The sequence below is a fragment of the Podarcis gaigeae genome, assembly GCF_964106915.1.
Source record: "Podarcis gaigeae genome assembly, chromosome: 6".
NCBI lineage: Eukaryota > Metazoa > Chordata > Lepidosauria > Squamata > Lacertidae > Podarcis > Podarcis gaigeae.
Window position 1 is genome coordinate 38,829,736 of NC_139682.1, and position 22,256 is coordinate 38,851,991.

Genomic DNA, 22,256 nt, shown 5'->3' on the forward strand with positions numbered 1-22,256 from the left:
TAGTTTGCCCTAGGATGCATGAGAAAGCTCCAGTTCATGCAAGACATTGCCTTATGCAAATTAGGACTCTGTACAGGCTTAAACTTCTTGTGAGCTCTCATCAAAATCAGCTGCAGAATAGGTATCAATTTTGATGTAGTTTGATTGAGGAACAGGAGGTCAATCCTGCATGATTTCCAATCAACCCCTCAAGTTTCACACAGAAATTTATGAAACCCTATTCTCTTTTTGTAATAGCGCAGTTGTTAGAGAATGAGACTCTTAACCTCATGGACTCGAGTCCCACATTGGGCAAAAGATTTCTGCATCGTAGATTCCTACAAGTCTATGATTCTATGAACACAAGTTCAGATTTCTAAAATTTATCTTTAATGGAAATTTGTTACCACACCCCGGACTCTGAAACCCCTGACCAGACAGAAACCCAAATGAAAAAATAGCATTGTTTACTAAAGGTGAAGGCTGCCATTCTAACCCCTAAAGAGAGTTAAGATTAGGAGTAGCGCTCTGCTAGCTGGCAGGTGGGGAGGTGTCTCCACTGCCAGTGTAAAGCCTGAAATGGGGCTCTGCGGGGATGAAGCGTGGTCAGCAATGCGTAGGTCTGTTTCCTGGAGAGTAGCCCAATCAGAGCCCCTCTGCTACACTACCCTGGGCCTGGCATAGCAAAAAAGGAATAAAAAAAACCTAGCCACCTTCTGACCTGGACAGTGTGAGCAGTTAGGCTCCAGATGCAGTACACTGCTCCATTTGGTTTGCTCTGCTCATATGAAGTTTCTGTGTGTCTTGTACTAGGAATGTTCATGAGGCCCCAAGGAGAAAAATTGATCTCTTTGTTGGACTTCAAGCAGATTATTATTTATTTATTTATACCCTGCCCATGTGGCTGGGTTTCCCCAGCCACTCTGGGCGGCTCCCAATCAAATATTAAAAACAAAATACAGCATTAAACATTAAAAACTTCCCTAAACAGGGCTGCTTTCAGATGTCTTTTAAGAGTACGATAGTTACTTATTTCCTTGACATCTGCTGGGAGGGCGTTCCACAGGGCAGGTGCCACTACCAAGAAGCCCCTCTGCCTTGTTCCCCTTCTCACAATGAGGGAAGTGCCAGATAGCCCTCAGTGGATCTCAGTGTCCGGGGGGGAGATGCTCTTTCAAGTATACAGGACCGAGGCCATTTAGGGCTTTAAAAGACATCACCAACACTTTGAATTGTGCTCAGAAACGTACTGGGAGCCAATTCAGGTCTCTCAGGACTGGTGTTATATGGTCCCGGCAGCCACTCCCAGTCACCAGTCTAGCTGCCGCATTCTGGATTAATTGCAGTTTCCGAGTCACCTTCAAAGGTAGCCCCATGTAGAGCGCATTGCAGTAGTCCAAGTGGGAGATAACTAGAGCATGCACCACTCTGGCGAGACAGTCTGCGGGCAGATAGGGTCTCAGCCTGCGTACCAGATGGAGCTGGTAGACAGCTGTCCTGGACACAGAATTGACCTGCGCCTCCATGGATAGCTGTGAGTCCAAAATGACTCTCAGGCTGCACACCTGGTCCTTCAGGGGCACAGTTACCCCATTCAGGACCCACCTGCCCCCAAAAACAGTACTTCTGTCTTGTCAGGATTCAACCTCAATCTGTTAGCTGCCATCCATCCTCCAACTGCCTCTAGGCACTCACACTCACACTTCACTGGTTCTGATTTGAAAAAGAGGCAGAGCTGGGTATCATCTGTTGGTGATGAGCAGCGTCCCTTGCACAGCGGAAGGATGAGGAGTACGTGCCACATACTCTATATTGCTTTATTTACACTTCAAAGCTGGTATGTTACAGAAAAACATCTTGCCTCTGCCGGAGCAGAGAAAGCATCCTTTCTCCTCTAAAGCACAGAGAGAACAACACACTGAACTGCAAAGAACAGTGAAAAACAGGAAACCAGTGTACGTCACATCCAGTCTCCTTTCCCGTGAGAAAACCCAACAGCATTTGACTGTGGAATGTAAACATTGTCTTGTGACAAGCACTTCGCTGCTCAGTGAAGGAAGCAGAAACCAACATCCTCCCCCTTTCTGTGAACATCACTGGGCAGCGTGTTCGTACAATATCAGTACAAACCCAACTTCTGCACATAGGTACAGTGTTGTTCCCTTGATACAATCTTGGACAGTACATCAGCAGGAATTTCATTACCTGGCATATAGGACACCGTTACGAGTCCCTTCTGAATATGTTCCCTAGCATGTTGCAACTTCAGTTGCAAGTGCTTCGTGCTTTGCTTACAACCTTCAGAATTCAGCAAAGCCAAACATGCTTTGTTGTCCTGGTAAACCTGGATTGGACATTTGACAGGAATTTTCATGTCTTTGCACAATTGTAACAACCATTCACAATCCTTAACTGAATAAGACAGTGCATTCAGTTCAGCTTCACAAGTACTTAAGCTAACTGTTGTTTGCTTCTTGCATGACCAATCAAATAGACCCTGATTGTACTTATAGCAAACTCCAGACGTACTTTTCCTGTCTGTAGTGTCACTTCCAAAACTTGCATCTGCAAATATCTCAAGACCACCAGACTTCTGATTGTTAAATCTCAGTCTGTAATGCATAGTGCCTTTCAAATACCGCGCTATGCGTTTCAGAGCTTTCCAATCCTTAACAGTAGGATTGTTGACTTGTCTGCTTAGCAAATTACAGCTAACAGCAGTGTCTGGTCTTGAACATCTGGCAATGAAGTTTAGCTTGCCTAGCACACTTCTGTACAGTGTAGTGTCAGAAAATGCTTCTTCAGTGTGATCTACCTGATAACCTGTTATCATCGGTGTGTCCACAGGGTTAGCATCCATCAGGTTTAGTTTGCTTAACACATCAGCAATTTTCCGTGACTGGTGTACTAGAATGTTATCATCTTGATCTCTCTCTATTTCCAGAGATAGGTAGTTGTTTACCTCACCAAGATCTTTCATGTCAAAGTGCTCTTTCAGTTGAGCTAGGGTTTTATTGTACATTGTGACATCTTCCCAAAAGAATAAAAGATCATCAACATAAAACAAACAATACAGTTTCTTTTGCCCCTCCTCTTTGACAAATACACATGGATCAGCTTTCCCTTGCTTAAAACCTAGAGAAAACAATACTTCAGTGAGTTTTGTGTGCCAACACCGTGCACTTTGTTTGAGACCATAAAGGGACTTCTTCAGAGCACAAACAAATCCCTGTTTTACCTGTACGCCATCAGGTGGAAGCATATAAAGTGATTCATCTAGAGATCCGTACAGAAAAGCTGTATTCACATCATGGTGACTAATGTGTAGATTCTCCTCTGCAGCTAGCTTGAGCATAAGCCTAATGCTCTCATACCTCACGGTGGGTGAGTAGGTCTCGTGATAGTCTTCAACTGGTACCTGTGCAAAACCTCTGGCTACCAATCTGGCTTTGTGTCTGACTATCTTGCCATTTTGATCTGTCTTCGCTTTGAAGACCCATTTGCTTCCAAGCAGTTTCATTCCTGGAACTACTGGAACAAGGTCCCATGTTTTGTTCCTTTCCAAGGAATCAAGCTCAGCCTTCATGGCATTTAACCATGGCTCAGCTTCCTTTGAATCCAAATCCTGGATTTCTTGGAAACTTGAAGGTTCAAACACCTTCTTGGAGCTTTTAACAGCTGTTACTGCTATCTTAGCAAACTCATCAGCAAATCTCTTTGGAGGTCTGCCTTTTGTGGCTCTCTGTGACCTACGAATTAGTCTTAAGTCTTCAATACTCTCCTCTTCCTTCTTAGGAGAAAAGTGACCTATTGTGAACAATGGTTCCTCTAATTCTTGATCAGAGCTTTCAGAGGGTCGCATAGAGGCTTTCGCACTCTTGAAATCCTCTGAATCACCCGATTCAGTTTCAGACTCAGAATCAGAACCTTCATCAGTGGGTGTGGGCTGTTGTGGTTGCTTTTGACTATCCTCAGTCTCATCACTGTCATCAGGATAACATTGGAAAATTCCCACATTCTCCCCCCACTTGGCATTGTACTCAACACTTCTTGTGAGCTTAATTGCCTTAGAGTCAGTCATCATTATTCTGTAAGACCCTTTCTGATAACCTAGAAAGATACCATGCAATCCACGCTTGTCTAACTTGGAGCTTTGTGGTGAGTGAACCCACATGTCAGAACCAAAAATTTTCATGTGTTTGATGTATGGCTTCTTGCCAAACATCTTCTCATAGGGGGTACAACCAATCGCTGAAGATAACCTGCGATTGTAACTGTAAACAAAACATGAGAGAGATTCGGCCCAATAACTCTCTGGAAGATTGGCATCATGCAACAAGGTTTTTAACCCTTGAAGCAATGTCTGATTTGCTCGTTCCGCAAGTCCATTCTGCCATGGCGAACGAGGACTAGACAAATCGTGTTGAATTCCTTTCTCAGTCAGAAAAGCTTCAAACTGCTGAGAAGTGAATTCTCCCCCGCGATCAGTGAAAAGAATTTTTATCTTCTTACCATGCACATTTTCCAACCAAGCACAGAATTCCTTGAACCTAGGAAAAGCCTCTGATTTCTGCTTGAGATTGTACACATAAATATACCTGGAAAATGCATCAATGAGAACCATGAAGTACCTGTTTCCACCCAAAGAGGGCGCTAGTGGTCCAACCAAATCAGCATGAACAACCTGGTATGGTTCTGTAGCTTGCCTACTAGACACCTTACCTTTCGCAGCCATTTTCACTTTGTTTGCTGCGCATGCCTTGCACTTCATGTGGTACCTGCAGGGTTTAATAGTCATACCTTCAACCAAGGCAGGCATTTTAGATACTGCCTCAAAATGCAAATGACCAAATTTTCGATGAAAATCGTGAATACATTCTGCATGCAAACTTTTGTTAGTACCTGCAATGCAACAAGTGTCATCCTGCACAACATCCTCAAAATACAAAACATACAAACGATCAACATATTCAGCATGCAATACATAATCATTTTTCTTTGTGATGATGCACCTTTTGTTCTTAAAGGAAACGTCAATTTTCCGCTCATTCAGCTGTCCAACGCTGAGCAGATTATGCTTGGCATCTGGCACATAAAGCACATCCTGTATCGATAAGTCCAAACTGTGAAGAACAACAGTTCCGTAGCCTTTACTGGGAATTGTGTGGTCATCCGCCTGGTGAATCGCACCTTCCTGCGGTGTAAAAGACACGAACAGTCGCTTATCGTTGCACATGTGATGGGTCGCCGCTGAATCAACAACGAAGAAAGATCTAGACGTCTTCTGGACCTCTGCAACTTTTGGAGTGAAGCGTGAGACCATTGCCTTGTGCTGCGTTGTCCTGGACACCGGACCTTTGCCTTTGCCTCGGCCTTTTCCACGTGATGAGCTTTCGCTGCGCTGCTCTGTCTTGGCCCTGGGATTTCTGCATTCCCTCTTCATATGGCCTAGACGTCCACACGAGTAGCATTTCACTGCCTTCAAAGCTTTGGCGCCATCTGGTGGTTCCACTGCACTATGGGATGACGACTGTGAAGTCTCCCCCTTGCCCATGCAGCTAGCACCCCGGCGATCTGCTTCATTCAGAATCACGGCAGTAACATAGTCCACTGTCAGCTGAGCAGTTGGCTGTACAGCAATCTGAGTCGCAACAGACTCCCAACCTGAACCCAAAGATTGTAGTATCATGAAGGAATACACAGCCTCTGGAAAGTTGAGTCCTCTCTGTTGCAGGTCATGTCTCAGATTCTGCATCTCCATCAGATGTATACGCACATCTCCACCTTCAGCAAGAGCCATATTATGCAGCTTGTTAAAGTAAAACATAGTGGATCCAGCTTCTGTCCTCAAGTGAGCCTCTCTCAAAGCGTCCCAAATTTGTCTGGCTGAGGTCTTATCACGCAATAGACAGAGCTCTTCTGGGGATATTATCAATGTAAGAGTTCCCCTTGCTTTGGAATCTTTAGCTTCCCATGCATCTGTAACTGGAGCTGGGGGGGTGTCTGTAATAACTTCAAACAGACCCTCTTTCCGCAGAATAGCCTCTGCATAGAGAACCCAGTCCGCATAGTTTTTCTTATTGAGCTTAGGAATCCCACAAGCATCCTGAAGGGCCATCATGACTCTGGCATTAGCCTTCTGCGTCATCTCTGCTGCTTTAAATCATGCTGCGTGACTGCTGCAGCTGCTTTATTCCAAAAGCACTTTTAAAAGTTACTTTCGATTTCCCCAGCATAGGAAATTGTTCCTTTTAGCCTTTGCCTGAGCCCGGCAAAACGGCCTTAAAAGTTCAAAGTCCAGCCATAAAGCCATTAAATAGAAGCTGGCAGGCTGCCCGGAGCAGTAGCACATACCTCATCAATCATCTTGACGCACAGAGCAGATTCCGTTCCGATCTGTCCGTCTGCATTCCGATCCTTTGCCAGCACTCCGATTCGACTTCTGGAGCCCATAACCAAGTGTTGGTGATGAGCAGCGTCCCTTGCACAGCGGAAGGATGAGGAGTACGTGCCACATACTCTATATTGCTTTATTTACACTTCAAAGCTGGTATGTTACAGAGAAACATCTTGCCTCTGCCGGAGCAGAGAAAGCATCCTTTCTCCTCTAAAGCACAGAGAGAACAACACACTGAACTGCAAAGAACAGTGAAAAACAGGAAACCAGTGTACGTCACATCCAGTCTCCTTTCCCGTGAGAAAACCCAACAGCATTTGACTGTGGAATGTAAACATTGTCTTGTGACAAGCACTTCGCTGCTCAGTGAAGGAAGCAGAAACCAACATCATCTGCATACTGATGAACACCCAGCCCAAACCCCCTGATGATCTCTACCAGCAGCTTCATATAGATATTAAAAAGCATGGGGGAGAGGACAGAACCCTGAGGCACTGCACAAGTGAGAGCCCAGGGGTCTGAACACTCAACCCCCGACACCACTTTCTGGACACGGCCCGTGCAAAAGTGAAAATTCCACCTTCTACTGCTTCACATGCAATCTACAGTTTCAGGCTTTCAAATTTAAGAAAACGGTGTGAATATTAGAGTTCAGGGTTAGATCTAGCATATAAAGAACCTCAGATATTCACATGCCACCTTTTTCTTTTGCAAAGAATTCTGGTCTTCAGTGGAAAAAAAATAAATGGAGTGTAGTTATGAAAGTTAGAGTAGTTTTCTAAACATAAAGTCCATGTGGAGGGCAGGTGAGACCTGAATATTGCAACCCCAAGTGATCCCCGAAGGTCTCACTATGCAGAATGCTTTCCAGCTGTGCATTTAAGACAGTCACCTTCTCCTGCACTTCAGCGCACAGTGTGTTGCATTTCACCTCTTCTGTCCCAGAAATGCAGTGCCGGGAGTGCTATACCACTCTTCCCCTTGCTCCTGCTCTGTTGTTTACTTTGATAGATGACACGCTGCTGAGGTTGAGAGGAGGAACCATGAGGTCTGATGAAACCGCAGCAGCAGCTTCAGAAGGGTTAATGAGAAGTAGCAGTTATTCATAGGCAAGGGAAAGATGCAAGGAGGGAACCAGAGGGAACAGCAAAACAACTTAAAAGCCTACTCCACTGTGTGAAGATCAAACATTTCAGACAGAAAGCTACAAATAAAGGCCTGTTCCAGCCCTGTGGATCGGCAGAATCCTTGAGTTTTATTTAGTATGCAAAATATTGTGAGATGGAACATTTTGTTCTAAGTTAATAATGAATGAGCAGCCACAAAGTGGGAGATTATATTTTATTTTTGAGATCTGGGATGGAAGCACTTTCTAGCTGGCGTTTGTTTCCCCCCTTTCCCACCCCCCTTCCCCCTCTGTCTCTCATTACACTTTACTTTTCAGGAATCTGGGGAAAGTTGATACTAAATGAAATTGCTATGCTTGTACTTAGAACAAGAATCAGACAGGCAGTTCAGAGTCCCAGACAAACCCAAGAAAAATTAATAAAATACACATTGATTTTTCAGGGAATCTCCTAAACCTCTTTGATTGGCTTAGTTTTATTCCCCTTGCTTCTAGACAGCCAAAGGGCTTTGGTTTCTGGCGTCAGGCTTCCTTCCCCCCCCCCCCCGCCCCAACTTTTTTTTAAGCTGGCTCATCTCTGGAGTGTGATTTGCTGTCGTTATGTGGTCAATATGAAAAGGATTTTCTTTGAGTCTGGGGATGGTCCCATGCTGCTTTAATCTTTGAGAGCTTATTTAATATTTTTAGAGGCAGATCTATAGCAGTATTTTCCGAGTCTGTGGAGCAAAAAGCATACCTGCTGTGTGGGTCAATGCAGTGCTTCCAGATCAGAAGGTCCTCTTTAGCAGATGAGAGAATAGCAGAGGTCCCTCCAAAACATGGCAAGAAAGCATTAAGGGAGTGCTTGTGGGACCTCCAGCACAGGCCAGATTTCAGAGATTGCTGAACACAGTAAGATGTGGGTGGCAAAATGATATGCAGAAGATTAGAAACTTACTGTGGGAGCTCAGTGTAATGGGTGAAGAATGTGTATATATTTCTTGCTGGAACTCAGGAAATTAGCACAGATTTGGGTGTTCCTTTTCCAGTGATGACATTCAAAATTATTACAGTGGCAACAAAACTATAGTAATGATTTTATTTTTGTTTTTTTAACAGTCAGTATCCAAAGATCCTTCTCTATCTAGCCCAGTCAAACTTATGGTCTTTCCCCCCTTTGAACAGCTGACTCACATGCAGTTTCACAAATTGCTTTATGAGATGCCCTTCAGCTGGAAAAGCAAATTACCATGCATCATGGTCAGGGAGTGGGGCTGTGAGAAAAGCCCCCTTGGGTTCACGTAGTTAGTTTCATAGTTATTTAGATCATACCTGATATTTATTGTTTGTTATAGTGACTTTCAGTCTAAGGCTGTAGTCCTCTGAACACTTACTTGTAAGCAAACCCCATTGAACACAGTGGGATTTACTTTTAGCTGATTCAACACATACACAGAATCAGGCTGCACACCTGGTCTGATAAAGGTTTCTATAAAGGCGGGCTCTGGATCCAGACATTGTTATGCTTAGAGCAGACTTGTTGAAAACACCCACTGAAGTCACAATTATCTCAAGTCCCTTTGATTGCAGCGGCTCTGTTCTGAGACAGTCTGAATTCAGTCCAAGGTTGAAACGTGGTTAAGATAAACAATAGGATGAGAAACATCATACCTAACAAGAAGGATGAAGAAAGAATATTAGGAGCAATCATAAAGAAGTAACAGGGGAAATATGTTAAGTGCCAAAACAAGTTTAAACTGAATTCTGTACAGAAAAACAAAAACAGTGTAAAGTCACAAGATGAGATGTGGTATGATCAAATTGGAGAAAACATAAAACTTCCCCTCCCCCTGGGCCTCTGTTCAAACTCAAAATTGTTGAACAACAGCTGGGATAAAAATGCAGGTTATTTGCTTGTTTGGGACCTAATGGTTCGAACTGTTGCATGTCTAGCCACAGAGCTCCCATTCTGGTGTGCCCAATCAGTAAAGAGGGGTTAATAGGTGGACATGACAACTGTCTGGGATTTGAAATCAATAAATCTTTATTGATTTCAGATGTAGGAAGCCTTGGCATAGGCATTAAACGTATATCCCTCTCAGGCCCACCCTGCTGGGAGGACTGATGCATGAGGGATTCGGGGGTGGATCCATCGCAAAACACAGGTTTACATGGATGGCCCCCAAATGCTGAGGGGAGCTCTATGGCCCACTAGCCCACACAACTGACTCTTTGGACAGAGACTTCCCTCCAGACTCCTCTAATGGGGTACGCTGTTAGCGCCGCCACAGGGAGAAAAAGAGGGGGATGAGTCACCACTTCACCCCCACCCACCCCCGCTTGGATGATATACTATAGGATTCCTCCCAAGACCTAAACCTAAACTGCCAAAGTTGTGCCTAGTGCTATGGGGAAGGCAAAACCTGCCATGCAGGGAATATTCCTTCCTGGCCCCAAACATGGCAACCGTCAACAGACCACAGCAAAGCCCATCTAGCTGAAAGGGATGAGTTAGCAGAAAGCAGCTACTAATGAAAGGAGGGGGCAGGGTGGGTGATGCTCCAGGACAACTGGACTGCCGCGTGCAGGGTTGGCTGGGCTAAATAGATGGCGGGTGGATCTGAGGAAAGCCTGCCTCCCTCAGGTCCGCTCACCAGGCCACACACCCTGGACACCACAGATTGGCTCATTTGAGCTTTTGACAGGAACCCGAGAGTCTCTGTGGTGGCCAGGGAGGCTGCAAGACTAAATGAGGCAAGGTGAGAGAATCGCACCGGGTCGCAGCTGCCACTCACTGCGGATAGGACGGTAAGCGGCCATTATCAGGATTGTCACAACTTTCTCTCTGTATGGCTTTTTTAGATCATTTGCCTAATGATCTGGATACATACCGTTTTGTTTTGTTTTTTTTCAATGGACTGGTATATTTGTTTACTGTTGACTGCTTGTTTATTCAAGGTGTTTCATAGAAGTTAACTATTATTTTTTCTCATTGTCAGAATCATTTTTTTAAAAAACAGAAGGCATTAGCAAGGTACTTTCCTCTCATCAAATCACAACTATTTGTGATGTGGAAATCTTTTGTCTTCACAGTTCCCTACACATTTTATACATGTATCTGTCTATGGAGTAAAAAAGCAAACATACAAAAATAGATGGAGCTGCAAAGCTATAGTTAATATTTGTTCTGAGGGTCTGTGAATTGTTGGCAAAGAGAAACAATAACATATTCCATATCAACACTATTCCTGGAATGAGGGGCAGACAGGATACATAAAAACATATTGACCTACAATTTCATATAGTATATGACCATATGGTCTTTACATGGAATCTGACACAGAATGTGGACTCTGATTCTTGGTTTTCATTTTTTTCAAAAGCAAGTTTGTAATCATGATTGCTTTAGATGAATTTCTGTTCCTAGTTCTGTCTTCTGCCACTCTATCCGCAGCATACTTCCTTTCCTAAAATAGTTGGTATTCTATGAAAACCCAATTCTCTCTCTCTCTCTCTCTCTCTGTGTGTGTGTGTGTGTGTGTGTGTGTATGTGTGTGTGTTTGGAGTGAGAGACAGATAGAATTTGAGCAATCTGCTCTGCTTTTAGGAATAAGTTTCCATACCCCAGAATTTGTTGGCTTGTATAAGTACAGCAGAACCAGATATTATTTAAACTTTGATCCGTACAACATGGGAGATTCCCTAACATTAGTAAATTAGGAAGATTAACCACACTGTCAAGAAAAATATTTGAAGTGACCTTTGTCACATATTTTCCAAGCCCTCGTACCTGAAATTGTCTAAACAGAGATGTCAACAGGAATGCAGCATTCAACACTGCTGAGCAATAGCCCCTCCTTTTTCTATATAAAGAAAAATCTCTAGAATCTCACCTTCACTCATCAAGTAGCAAAGAGTCATGCCTGAAACTATTTGAAAAATGTCTGTACCAGTTGTAAGGTAGGAAAAAGTGTTTACTGGATCTCTGGTGACCAGTTACTCTGCCAAAAACGGATTCTTACTAAAGCACTGTATACTTCATTGTCATTTGAGAAAGATGCACCCTAGCATATAATTTTAGGACAACGTGCAGCTGAATGATGCATCGCAGCGCTGTTCGTTGCTGGTGGGAAAGTCAGATGGTTAAACATCGCCACTGATCAGTGTCCTATGGAAGAAAGTCTATAGACGTTCCACTTATAAAGGATATCATCCTGCCTTGAAAAAGATTCATTTGCAGCATGTTTTCAGCTGGCACAGCTGGTAATAAATTAAGTAGCTCATCTACAGCTGCTCTATGAACACCCTGGCTCAGCACGTAGTGAGAACAGGAACTCTACTCCTTTCATTGATGCATCTTTCAAAATCTTCCCCATTTCCCAGGAACAGAGGCTGTATCACTTTTAAAGAGGAATCAGCAATCCTGCCGTGCCAGCATTAAAAACTATCATTAAGAACCATTGTATTTAAATTAGAGATAATCTTGGACACAATGTGAGGAGCTAGTGCTGGGTGTGGCCCTTGAGAAAAGCTGCAATTTCCCCTGCCATTGTCACTCTGCTGTCCTTGATTGCCACCAGCCACAAATTCCAGTGATTTACTGAACTACAGGGTATAATTTGCACCAAGTGTGAGGAGTTACAGCTCTACCAGGCATCCCCTTCAGAGGGGCTGCTGTGATGGGCTGTCAGCTGGGCTTTGTTACTTTCAGTTCATGAGCAATCTGCATTTACTTCTTGCTGAAAATGTGGGAGGGGCAGAGGAAGGGACAAAAGCTTCAGATTGACTTTCCAATTCCAATTGATCAAAAATCAAGAGTGGGACCTTCCAGCATTCATAAACGATGGCATTAAAGTCAATTTTTCTTGTTCCTTCAACCCCCCTCCCCCACTTTCTGCTGGAATGCATTGCAATCACATTTTCAGACACCCTGAAGGCGGGAAACTGACATTTCCTAACAATTACTATTATTATAGGTATTCCATTGGCTCCCACCCTTCCACCAAGGAGCTCCCTGTGGCATTTCAGTTCAGCCTTCCCCAGCCTATTGACCACAAGATGCTTTGGGTTATACAACAGCTATCTGTTGTGCTGGCTTGGGCCAATAGTTGTCCTAGTGTGGAATATCTAGGACGCAACAGGTTGGGGAAGGCTGTTTTAGCCCCACAGCAAGTCTTGTCAGGTAAAATAGGTTGGGAGAGTATGTCTTACCCAAAGGCCACCCAATGACAGAACTTTGAATTCCACAGGGATTAGGACACACGTTCTCTGTATCGTGAGCCCCAAGAACATCATCTGCTGCTTGGACAAATGAATGCATACTTGCTGTTTCTAAGATTAGCCTTGAAAAATGCACCATTTCTGATGCAGTCAGGAGAGGTGTGGTGGCCTTAAAAAGCTCAGCGTACCATTTTCCTACTTCCAAACTTAAAAGGGCTATTTAGCTCTTTGGGTGCTGTTGCTCACATAGCAGGTACAGTATTAGGAAAACAGAGTGTCCCTCGCCCAGCAATTGTTAGTTGTGACCAAGGCAGTAGCCCTTCTCACAATAAATTGAGGTTCCAACTTGCTTTGTAGTAAGATAAGGCTGCATGTTCCACTGAAAGGAACACTGAAACATTGTAGTTCACAGCTTGATAGATATTAGCACATAGCATATGCAGCAATGAGTATTGCAATAGATCCCTACTGTAGTTCACGTTTAGTTTTGCCCTCAGAGTACATTGTGGAGTTTATGTTTATCTTTGTTTGAACTATTTTTCTTGCAGCAGATGGCTTTCTGTTACTTAGCGTATTGTCTGCTGCTGTGCCTTTTGTCCATTATTTCATCAAAAAGCAGAAAAATCTAAAAATAAAAAAATACAGACAGATACACAATTATATTGTGTGATGAAATGCCACATTTTTCTATTGCATTGGTGCCCTGGCACTAATCCCCTGGTTCTGCGAAGAAAAAGATTGTAAAGGGAGGAGTCTTTGCAATCATATATTTTTGATTGATTGATTTTGATTGATTGATATATACTTCCCTATACCCGGAGGTTTCAGGACTGTTCACATAAAAAGCTACTGTGCTTAATTTAGGAGGGAGGGAGAAGTTAAACTAGTCCTTACTTTTGGGTTGGGGTATTGTTTAGGTGGTTTGGTTGTTGCAGCTGTTATTGATATTAATATTTTGTATCTTAATTTTTTGATCTTAGAATGATTTCTGTGGGACTTGTTGGAATTTTTCAATTATGGTTGTGTGCTTTTTAGTGTATTTTATTTATGACTACTTTTGTTATGTTTGCAATTGTGTAAATCTTTTCATGTTTCAAGCAGCCTTCAGCATGGCTCTAGCCATCTAAAGGCAACATACAAATTAAATTATGATGATCTATTCATTTTTTTTATTTTTATGTGGGCTTAATAAAACTCCTTCTAATCTCTTCCCAGGACTGAGTCAGTGGCTGAGAAGATGTTGACTAATTGGTTTGCTTTCCTTCTCCACAAATTCCTAAAGGTAAAGAGTCAGCTGCTTCTACTCTGAATCCATTTCCTTTGTTATGTTCTTTGCAGGTTCTTGTTTTCTGTGGTCACCTCCAGAGCATCAGTATTTTGCAGTAAGGATGCAAGCTTAAGCCAGAAATGTAGGTTTCCATAATTAAAGTGGATTAAAGTGCTTTGTAACCCTAGCACACACAAAAACCAGACCTTATGAAGTTAGGAAAGTAATGGGCAAATGTGCTAGAAGTGTGGGATGGACAAATAATTAATAGGAAGGTGTAAATCACCACATAAGCAAATCAGGATGAATTCTCATTGTTGTATCACAAATCAGATCAAAAGCTCAATAAAGACCAGACATTGTCTAATCTGCATGTAAGCTTTGTATTAACTCTTCAAGTGGCTGGAGGAAGTTAAACCCAGAGACAGGGAGTAATAGGAGGAAAGTGTAGAGACTGCCCAGTCCTGTGTACAAATGCAGCTTTGGTTCTCTAATCTGTGAATGGGTTTTTGCCCACACTACACTCTGCTATGCATTCTGGGAACTGTTACTATTTGAAAAGGCCATAATTCTGCAAAATAATTCCCAGCACTTTCCCTAGATTCACATGGGGGAAGTCAGGATGATTTAGGATTGTAGTACAGGTGTGTTCTATACTGGTTCCCTTAGCACATGACTTTCTAGATTACATTACAAATCTGAAATGTCACACATGTGTACTCAGTAGAGGGAAATCAAGACACAGATACAACAGATTAAAAGAGAAAAGAGTAGGAAGACGAAATACTCTACTGGTCTCAAGCCAATGCAGTTCAGTTCCCCATTCTCCTATACTGTATCTAATGCATTATCAAGAGCTGGATATTCATATTTTATTTTAGACATTGAATACAGTTTATGGCTACTTCAGATGGCTACAGATGTTGGCGCCTGTTTGATCTTGTGGTGTTTTATAATGCAGTCCAATAGACAGTTATTCCCCATTTTATACATTTGATGATTGGGATCAGGGCTTTTTTCCCAGCCGAAGCTCACTGGAGCTCAGTTCTGGCACCTCTCAGATGGGCGCCATTGCCATTCTAAGAGAACAAGGGAAAAGTTCTTGGTGAGCTCCAACACCTCTTTTACTAGAAAAATAGCACTGATCATAATTATTGTTTACACAGCACCATCTATATACTTGATGACTTCTAGAGTCCTATAGGTAAAATTAATGAGGTACCTGCTCTTCAGGAGCTTGCAATCAAAAATAAAGTGGGGTGGGGGGAGGCAATAATACAAAGGGTTGAATATGGGCAAATGCAGTTGCACATCTAGTGGATGGATTTGAAGAGTGGTGTCATGGAATTGTAGAATTATAGAGTTGGAAGGGACCAGGAGGGTCATCTAGTCCAACCCCCTGTGATGCAGGAATATTTTGCCCAACGTGGGGCTTGAACCAACGACCTTGAGATTAAGAGTCTCATGCTTTAACTGACTGAGCTTTCCTGAGCTTCTGCATCATGTGGGTTAAGAAAGAATAATAATTTTGGTAGCAGAGTTTTGGAGCAATGTGAGAAAACTTAGATATAAAAGGAGGAAGCCAAAGATGAGAGTCAGTGCAGTAGTCAAGGCTGGAGATTACCACAGAATGAATCAGAGTTTTAGCCAAGGGATCAGAGAGGAGTGGGTGAATTTTTGTAATAACATAAAAAGAAAAGTGTCTTTGTAGTTGATTGAATGTAACAAGGGAGATATTATGTGACTTCTTTTTCTTGAATTTCTGGTTTATTTAGATATTTTAGTTGTGAATGTTTCATATTTAATGCTTTATTTTATTGCTTAACTATTAATGCTGACCAAATTGAAAGCACACATGTTTTGAACACTATTTAGTGAGGTACATCCCCAGTAAATTGAGCAGTATTATGAATTTATTTCTAGGGCAGGGAATTGGATCTAGACGGAGTCTTGGCTGCAAATGCGGCCAACCCTCCATGGGTCATTTTGGCAGATGGGCAGGATCACCCCATTGTCAGTCACTTGACATCATATAACACCTATAATGAAACTGACCAGTATACATGTTAGGTGTAAAAGCCAATGTTTGTGTTTTCCTTACTAAATGGTGCATAAAACAAGGACACATCCTTTCTGGTTACGTATTTTTGCAACGCATCCTGTAATCTTTAGAAACCAAAACCATGCAAACTCAAATCAGCCAACATTGCTTGTGAAGCTCAATGAATTTAAAAAATCAGGAGGGTTGTGTAGCTGCTTTTAAATTATACTTGTTTGCCATGGTTTTTCTGCCTTTGACAAGTTCTATCTTTATCAGTGTGCAAGTTCTCTTGTGTTCTGTGTCAAACAGGAATGTGCTGGAGAGCCACTCTTCATGTTGTACTGTGCCATCAAGCAACAGATGGAGAAAGGCCCAATTGATGCCATTACGGGGGAGGCACGTTATTCCCTGAGTGAGGACAAGCTGATCCGGCAGCAGATTGAGTACAAAACTCTAGTGAGTGGGTGCCTTCTCTGAACAATTTTTGGTTGCACCAGCCATCAGCCATTATGGGGACCATAATCCCCAGGGCTGGACATAGATTGAATGGGGAAGTTAGGTGGCAATTTTTTCCTGTCCCAGGTGCTTTATATAATAGTAGAATGTTTTCATGGTGATTCTTATTGTGGAAACTCTAGGTCCATATCCAAGCAGAGAAGCTTCCTGAGAAAAGATGTGAAGCCCAGGCACCTTAGTGAATAGTAATACAAACCTAATACTTTTACTTTTAAGCCAGGCCATTGTTTTTAATGGTAGGGAAAATGCTTAAAGATTCCACATAGGGTGGAAATAGGCAGTTAGCCATCTCAGCTAGTTCCAACCCTCATTTTCAGAATTGTGGCTGATGTTCCATGATACAGGTGAGTTTTTAAAAAGAGGCCCCGTGGAATATGTGTACTCTGTATCCACGGGGCCTCTTTTAAAGGACTCATCCTGTAGTATAGTATAATATAGTATAGTATATGTACAGTTGAATTACAAATGGGGAAGGAATATTGGAGGGGGGAATCACATCCCAGTGTGGACTCACCTGTACAAAACTCTTGGACCAATGTATACATTGTCCCTGGGAAGGACATTAGACAAATGTATGGGGGGGGGGGACATAGTGAATACCATGGGTTCAAAGTGACAATCACATTTTTCCTCAGACAATATCCCTAGGCAGAGCATCATATCCCAACACCAATATTGCCAGGAGGCATTTGCCACCTTGTTTGCTGCCTGTGTGGAGCCAGTCACACTTCCTAGCAGTTCCAGGTGGCTAGGTCCTGTTGGAGAAAAGAGGGGAAAGATTGTAAAGCCCCTAGACCAGGCATGTCCAAAGTCCGTTTTGGGGGCCTAATATGGCCCACCAGTCAATTTAATCCGGGCCCCGTGTCCTGGGGTAAAATCCTTTAAAAAGCTCAGCAACTTCAGTCGGCCCTCATGCATGTTCACTTCATCAAAACTGGCCCTCTTTGAAAAACGTTTGGGCACCCCTGCACTAGACCACCTCATTAGTTCCTGTTTTTAACTACATTGGTGTAGATTTGTGTTAAAAAAAACCCAAAAACCTGCACATTAAACTGCAAAAACAGGACAGAGTTAATCTGTTAGTGTCTAAAAATAAAATACGCTTAAACCGGACAAAGAGCAAGCCATCCATCCGTAATCTGAAGGGATGAACCAGGCTTTCCAAAGCATTATGTACATCACCCGTGGGCATCATCCATGCACAAATTTTATCCACCTTCCCAAGGGACAGAGAGAGAGAGCTACAGTAATTGTATGTACGCAATTGTCTAATTATGTAGACTACATCTCTGCATACTTACAGATCTAGGTCTCCACATGCTTTCTATGAAATGGAAAATCATTTTTTTTTATCACTTTAGCTTCCCTGTCTAAATAGGACTTAATTGTGAACAGGCATTTTTATACCTCCAACTTGGGTTGAGAATTCCTGTAATATGCAGATGATTTCTTCTTAGCTTTTCTGAGTTCATCTTAATATTCCCATTCTTTTCTCTTCTCTAGATCTTGAACTGTGTGAATCCAGACAATGAGAACAGTCCTGAGATTCCTGTGAAAGTGTTGAACTGTGACACCATCACTCAGGTCAAAGAGAAGATTCTGGATGCAGTGTATAAAAATGTTCCATACTCACAAAGGCCACGAGCTGTTGACATGGACTTGGGTAGGAACATACTTGGTTTGGGAAAGAGCTACTTATGGAAATGGGGTGGGAACAGCAGTTACACAGGAATCAATAGAAGAATAATTTAACCTTTCTTGGAGGTTCAGCATTTCAGAGAACCATCCTACCAATGAGATGCCTGTGCCTCTGTCCTTGATTGTCTAACATTGTCTTCCTTCTCCTGCAGAGTGGCGGCAAGGCCGAATAGCACGTGTGGTCCTTCAGGATGAAGATATCACCACCAAGATTGAGGGTGACTGGAAGCGGCTAAACACCTTGATTCATTATCAGGTAAGCAAGTAAAGCCTAGAATTCAGCCCACAGAAATCAGCTGAGCGGAAGACAAAGCAAAAAAAAAAAAAAAAACCACCACAGAAATTTAATTCCTCTGTATCTCCTCTAACAAGACAGGCAGAGAGAGTCACATTCTTATGATAAATCAGAACGGCTCAATGTGTTCACGTATTAAAAGGGAAAACAGCCCTGACACACATCTCACAGGAACAAGCAGAGCTGAAAATTGACTAAATTAAAAATGCCAGCCGTGTTCACAAGACAGACAGCATATGCAGAGGAGCTGAGCTCCCAGCACTAAGGATACCGAGGCCAGTGTAGTAGCTGCCCTGTCAGAAGCGGAGGGCTGGAATGTGACAGAGGAGTGTGGGGGTGAAATCTGCCACGGGCTGCAGATCATGCAGCTGGGTAGAGCGATAGTCAGAACAAATGTCCCGAGATATCAGGCTGCATGGGCAATTGGTTTTCCACCAATTCACACATACAAAGCTCTGCTACAGCTCAATTTAGGGAGACTGGCCCATTTCATATGTCACTGTCTCCATACTGTGAACATCTGGGCTCAGTTCCCTACTCTGCCACAGAGCCAATCTGTGACTTTTGAGCAAATAATTGAGGAAATAATTTGTCATGCCATGCAAATTCAGTGTTGATGAAACTTGCAAAGGCTGCATAAGCCAGAAACTGGTTAATTATGTTGCATTGCAGATCACCAAGTATGAATACTCAACCAAGCCCATCCGCTTATCTGAGTCTGGAGTGATACACAAGAAATGTGTGTATTGGAATGGAACTGTATTAGCCCTAGGTGGTAGAACAGCATTCCTAAGGGCAGATGTGCTGTCCTAGTAATCCTATCTGCTTTGTCATTTGTTTCAATTGACACTTCCATTCCTTTACAATGAAACCTCCTACTTAGTAGCTTTTCTAATTATTCATCAAAAAGGGTGGGAGATTGACTCTTGCTTAGCCAGATGCTTGGCATTTAAAGTAAGAAGGTCATGTGATTTTTATCAGGTCTACAATTTTCAGATCATTTCAAAGGATATTGTTAATCCCTCGTGGCCATGAATTCTATGAATTGTTTGATTTTTCTGTGTGCAGTACAGTCGTACCTTGTTTTGCGGCCGGGATCTGTTCTGGAGCCCCAGCCACTAGCCAAAAAGGATGCAGGGCAAAGTGCCGTGTCTGCATGCACGTGCGGAGTGGTTTGTGCTTCTGCACATGCGCAATTTAATGCTTCTGCGCATGTGCGAGCTGCAAACCCAGAAGTAACCCATTCCGGTACTTCCAGGTTTGCCATGGATGTTCACTGGAATGGACGCTAGACTAGGCGGATGTTCGCGGAGGTATTACTGCATATCCTAAAACAGAACAGATTTCCTCAGCACTTGCTCCTTCAGAAGTCCTTTTCAGTTTGTCTTAAATTTAGTCCATTACACAGCCATGTGTGGCTTTCCTTTGCAGTAAGACTGGTGGTGGGTACAGTAATCCACTCCTGTCCATGTCACAAATGCCATCATCTCCATTGGCTTCTCAGGAGGGAGGGGTACTCAGGACAATTCAGCTCTTATCCTGTGGTTATGTCCACATGCTCATAAGCATAGAAATATAAGAGAGAAAAAGTAAAACTGTGTTGTTCTTCCCAATGAAAACATAATACTTCTTGAAACTGAATATCAGAAATGCTGTTTGACTGCATGTATATCCTCAACATAAAGCCCCTCCACAAGTTAGATGTATGAAGGGTCTCCTGTAATTACCGGGGAGTGAAGCTGTATCACTTGCTTGTTCTGCCTAGCTCCAGCCATCCATCCATGATTTCATAGATTCATAGAATTGTACAGTTGGAAGGGACCACAAGGGAATCCTTTTGTCCAGTGTGGGGCTTGAGCCTATGACCTTGAGATTAAGAGTATCATGCTCTAACAACTGAGCTGTTGTCTACACTGATTTGACTGGACATCTGCAGGAGGAAAACCTGTACATGGAGACCACCTTTTGTATAGATTTACTCAGAAGTAGAGCCCTAACCGCACAATGTTCACATTGAAGCCTATGCACACTGTTGTCTTTGCACATAAACATTCCCTGTTGCAGGTGTCCATGCTCAGTACGGAGACAGAGAGAGAAAGTTATGTGATTTGGGGGGGTAGGGTCAGCTCCATAATAATCACACAAACACCCCTTAAATTGCAAAGCATTTCCATTTTAGTCACAAAGGTACACCCCTGAACTGCCACGTTGCTTTTCCTTTTACTAGTTCTCAATATTATTAGATTGTATCCCTCATAATGCTCTGTACTGCACTAGCCTCTTAGAAACAAGACAAGTGGACACACAGCAGGCACGTGGATTTTTTTCCAGAAATTAGGTTCCCAACACCCTTCTTTTACTGTAAATATTATCATTCATTTGTTTATATCAGTTAAGTTATGTGCTTGTAAATGCTACACTGGTTAATTGAAAAGGCATGACAAGTGTACAGTGGTACCTCGGGTTACATACACTTCAGGTTACATACGCTTCAGGTTACAGACTCCGCTAACCCAGAAATATTACCTCGGGTTAAGAACTTTGCTTTAGGATGAGAACAGAAATCGTGCCCCGGCAGCGCGGCAGCAGCAGGAGGCCCTGCTAAAGTGGTGCTTAAGGTTAAGAACAGTTTCAGGTTAAGAACGGACCTCCGGAACGAATTAAATACTTAACCCGAGATACCACTGTATACCACTTTACTATATTTAGCAAACTTAAAAAATAGTTTTTCTAAATCTGTATGTCCAGGAAGCTAAATGCATGTTGAATCCTTTGCATGATATGGGTCTGCGTGGATTTCAATATGAGCCAAGTGAATAAATTACTGTCTCTTTGTGATGGTCAAAAAGCACCCAGGTGAATCCTGTGCAATCTTAAGCATGTTTATTCAGAGGTAACCCCAACTTTGTTAAATTAAACATTCCTTTGTAAGTGTAGTTTGCATTGCAACCTACGGTAAGTTGCCTATTTTAGGAATGGTAACATATTCTTGCCTGCTGTTTGAGCAGGAGGGTTTGTGTCTACTACAGAGATTTTGGGGGCCGCATATACTGTTGGTGTCACATGCATAAACCATTTATTTATCTTCAGTCAGCAAATAAACGAGCCAGTCTCCTAGATGCAGCTTCTGGCAACCTCTGCAACCCTTGCAATTCACTGCTTGATAACCCCATTTCCCCAAAGGATTCAGCCTTGTAATGTGTGCAAATGACATTGTCCAGACAAGGATTGCATGGCAGAGGAATTCAATGAATTTTCAATTGCAGGTGCTGATTAGGGTGAAATAGAGAGTGCACTAGACTGAGAGCAGATTTAACCCTTGCTGAGATAGGGTTACCTCCCCACCAGTGAGCCAGTGGTTAGGAATATTTGACAGGTGAGGGAAGGATTGGAAGAAGGGGCTGACTGATCGTGTTGCAGCTGCTTTACATTTTCCTGTGGGAAAGGAAAGGAGCTTGCTAACAGGTGGCTGTCCTCTGGCTTTATGCAGTTTCTGATTAGGTTTTTTTAAAATATCCAGATGTTTATGGAGTGAAAATTCTCTAAAGGGTCCTGATAAAGTTCTGTTTCTGAGGCCAAACCAATATCTGGATAAAAGATATACAACCCCATGTACTGTCCTTATTAGTTACTGTATTTTTATAGACCACCAATGGCATAAGTTCTTGGGCAGCTTATAAGAAATAAGAGTCACACTGATTAATAAAAATGAAAGAGCAAAACAAATAAATAGCATCA

At 42.7% G+C, this 22,256-nt stretch overlaps 1 protein-coding gene across 2 annotated transcripts in view; it reads left to right on the top strand.

The window, feature by feature from the left end:
• PLXNA2 (plexin A2) overlaps positions 1-22,256 on the top strand; it is a 415,423-nt gene that overhangs the window by 358,880 nt on the left and 34,287 nt on the right. For both annotated transcript variants that reach the window (XM_083745460.1, XM_083745461.1), the window contains exons 23-26: positions 13,917-13,983; positions 16,319-16,465; positions 18,029-18,188; positions 18,376-18,479. In XM_083745460.1, the coding sequence (XP_083601586.1) occupies positions 13,917-13,983; positions 16,319-16,465; positions 18,029-18,188; positions 18,376-18,479 (478 nt within the window). The remainder of the gene's footprint in view (positions 1-13,916; positions 13,984-16,318; positions 16,466-18,028; positions 18,189-18,375; positions 18,480-22,256) is intronic.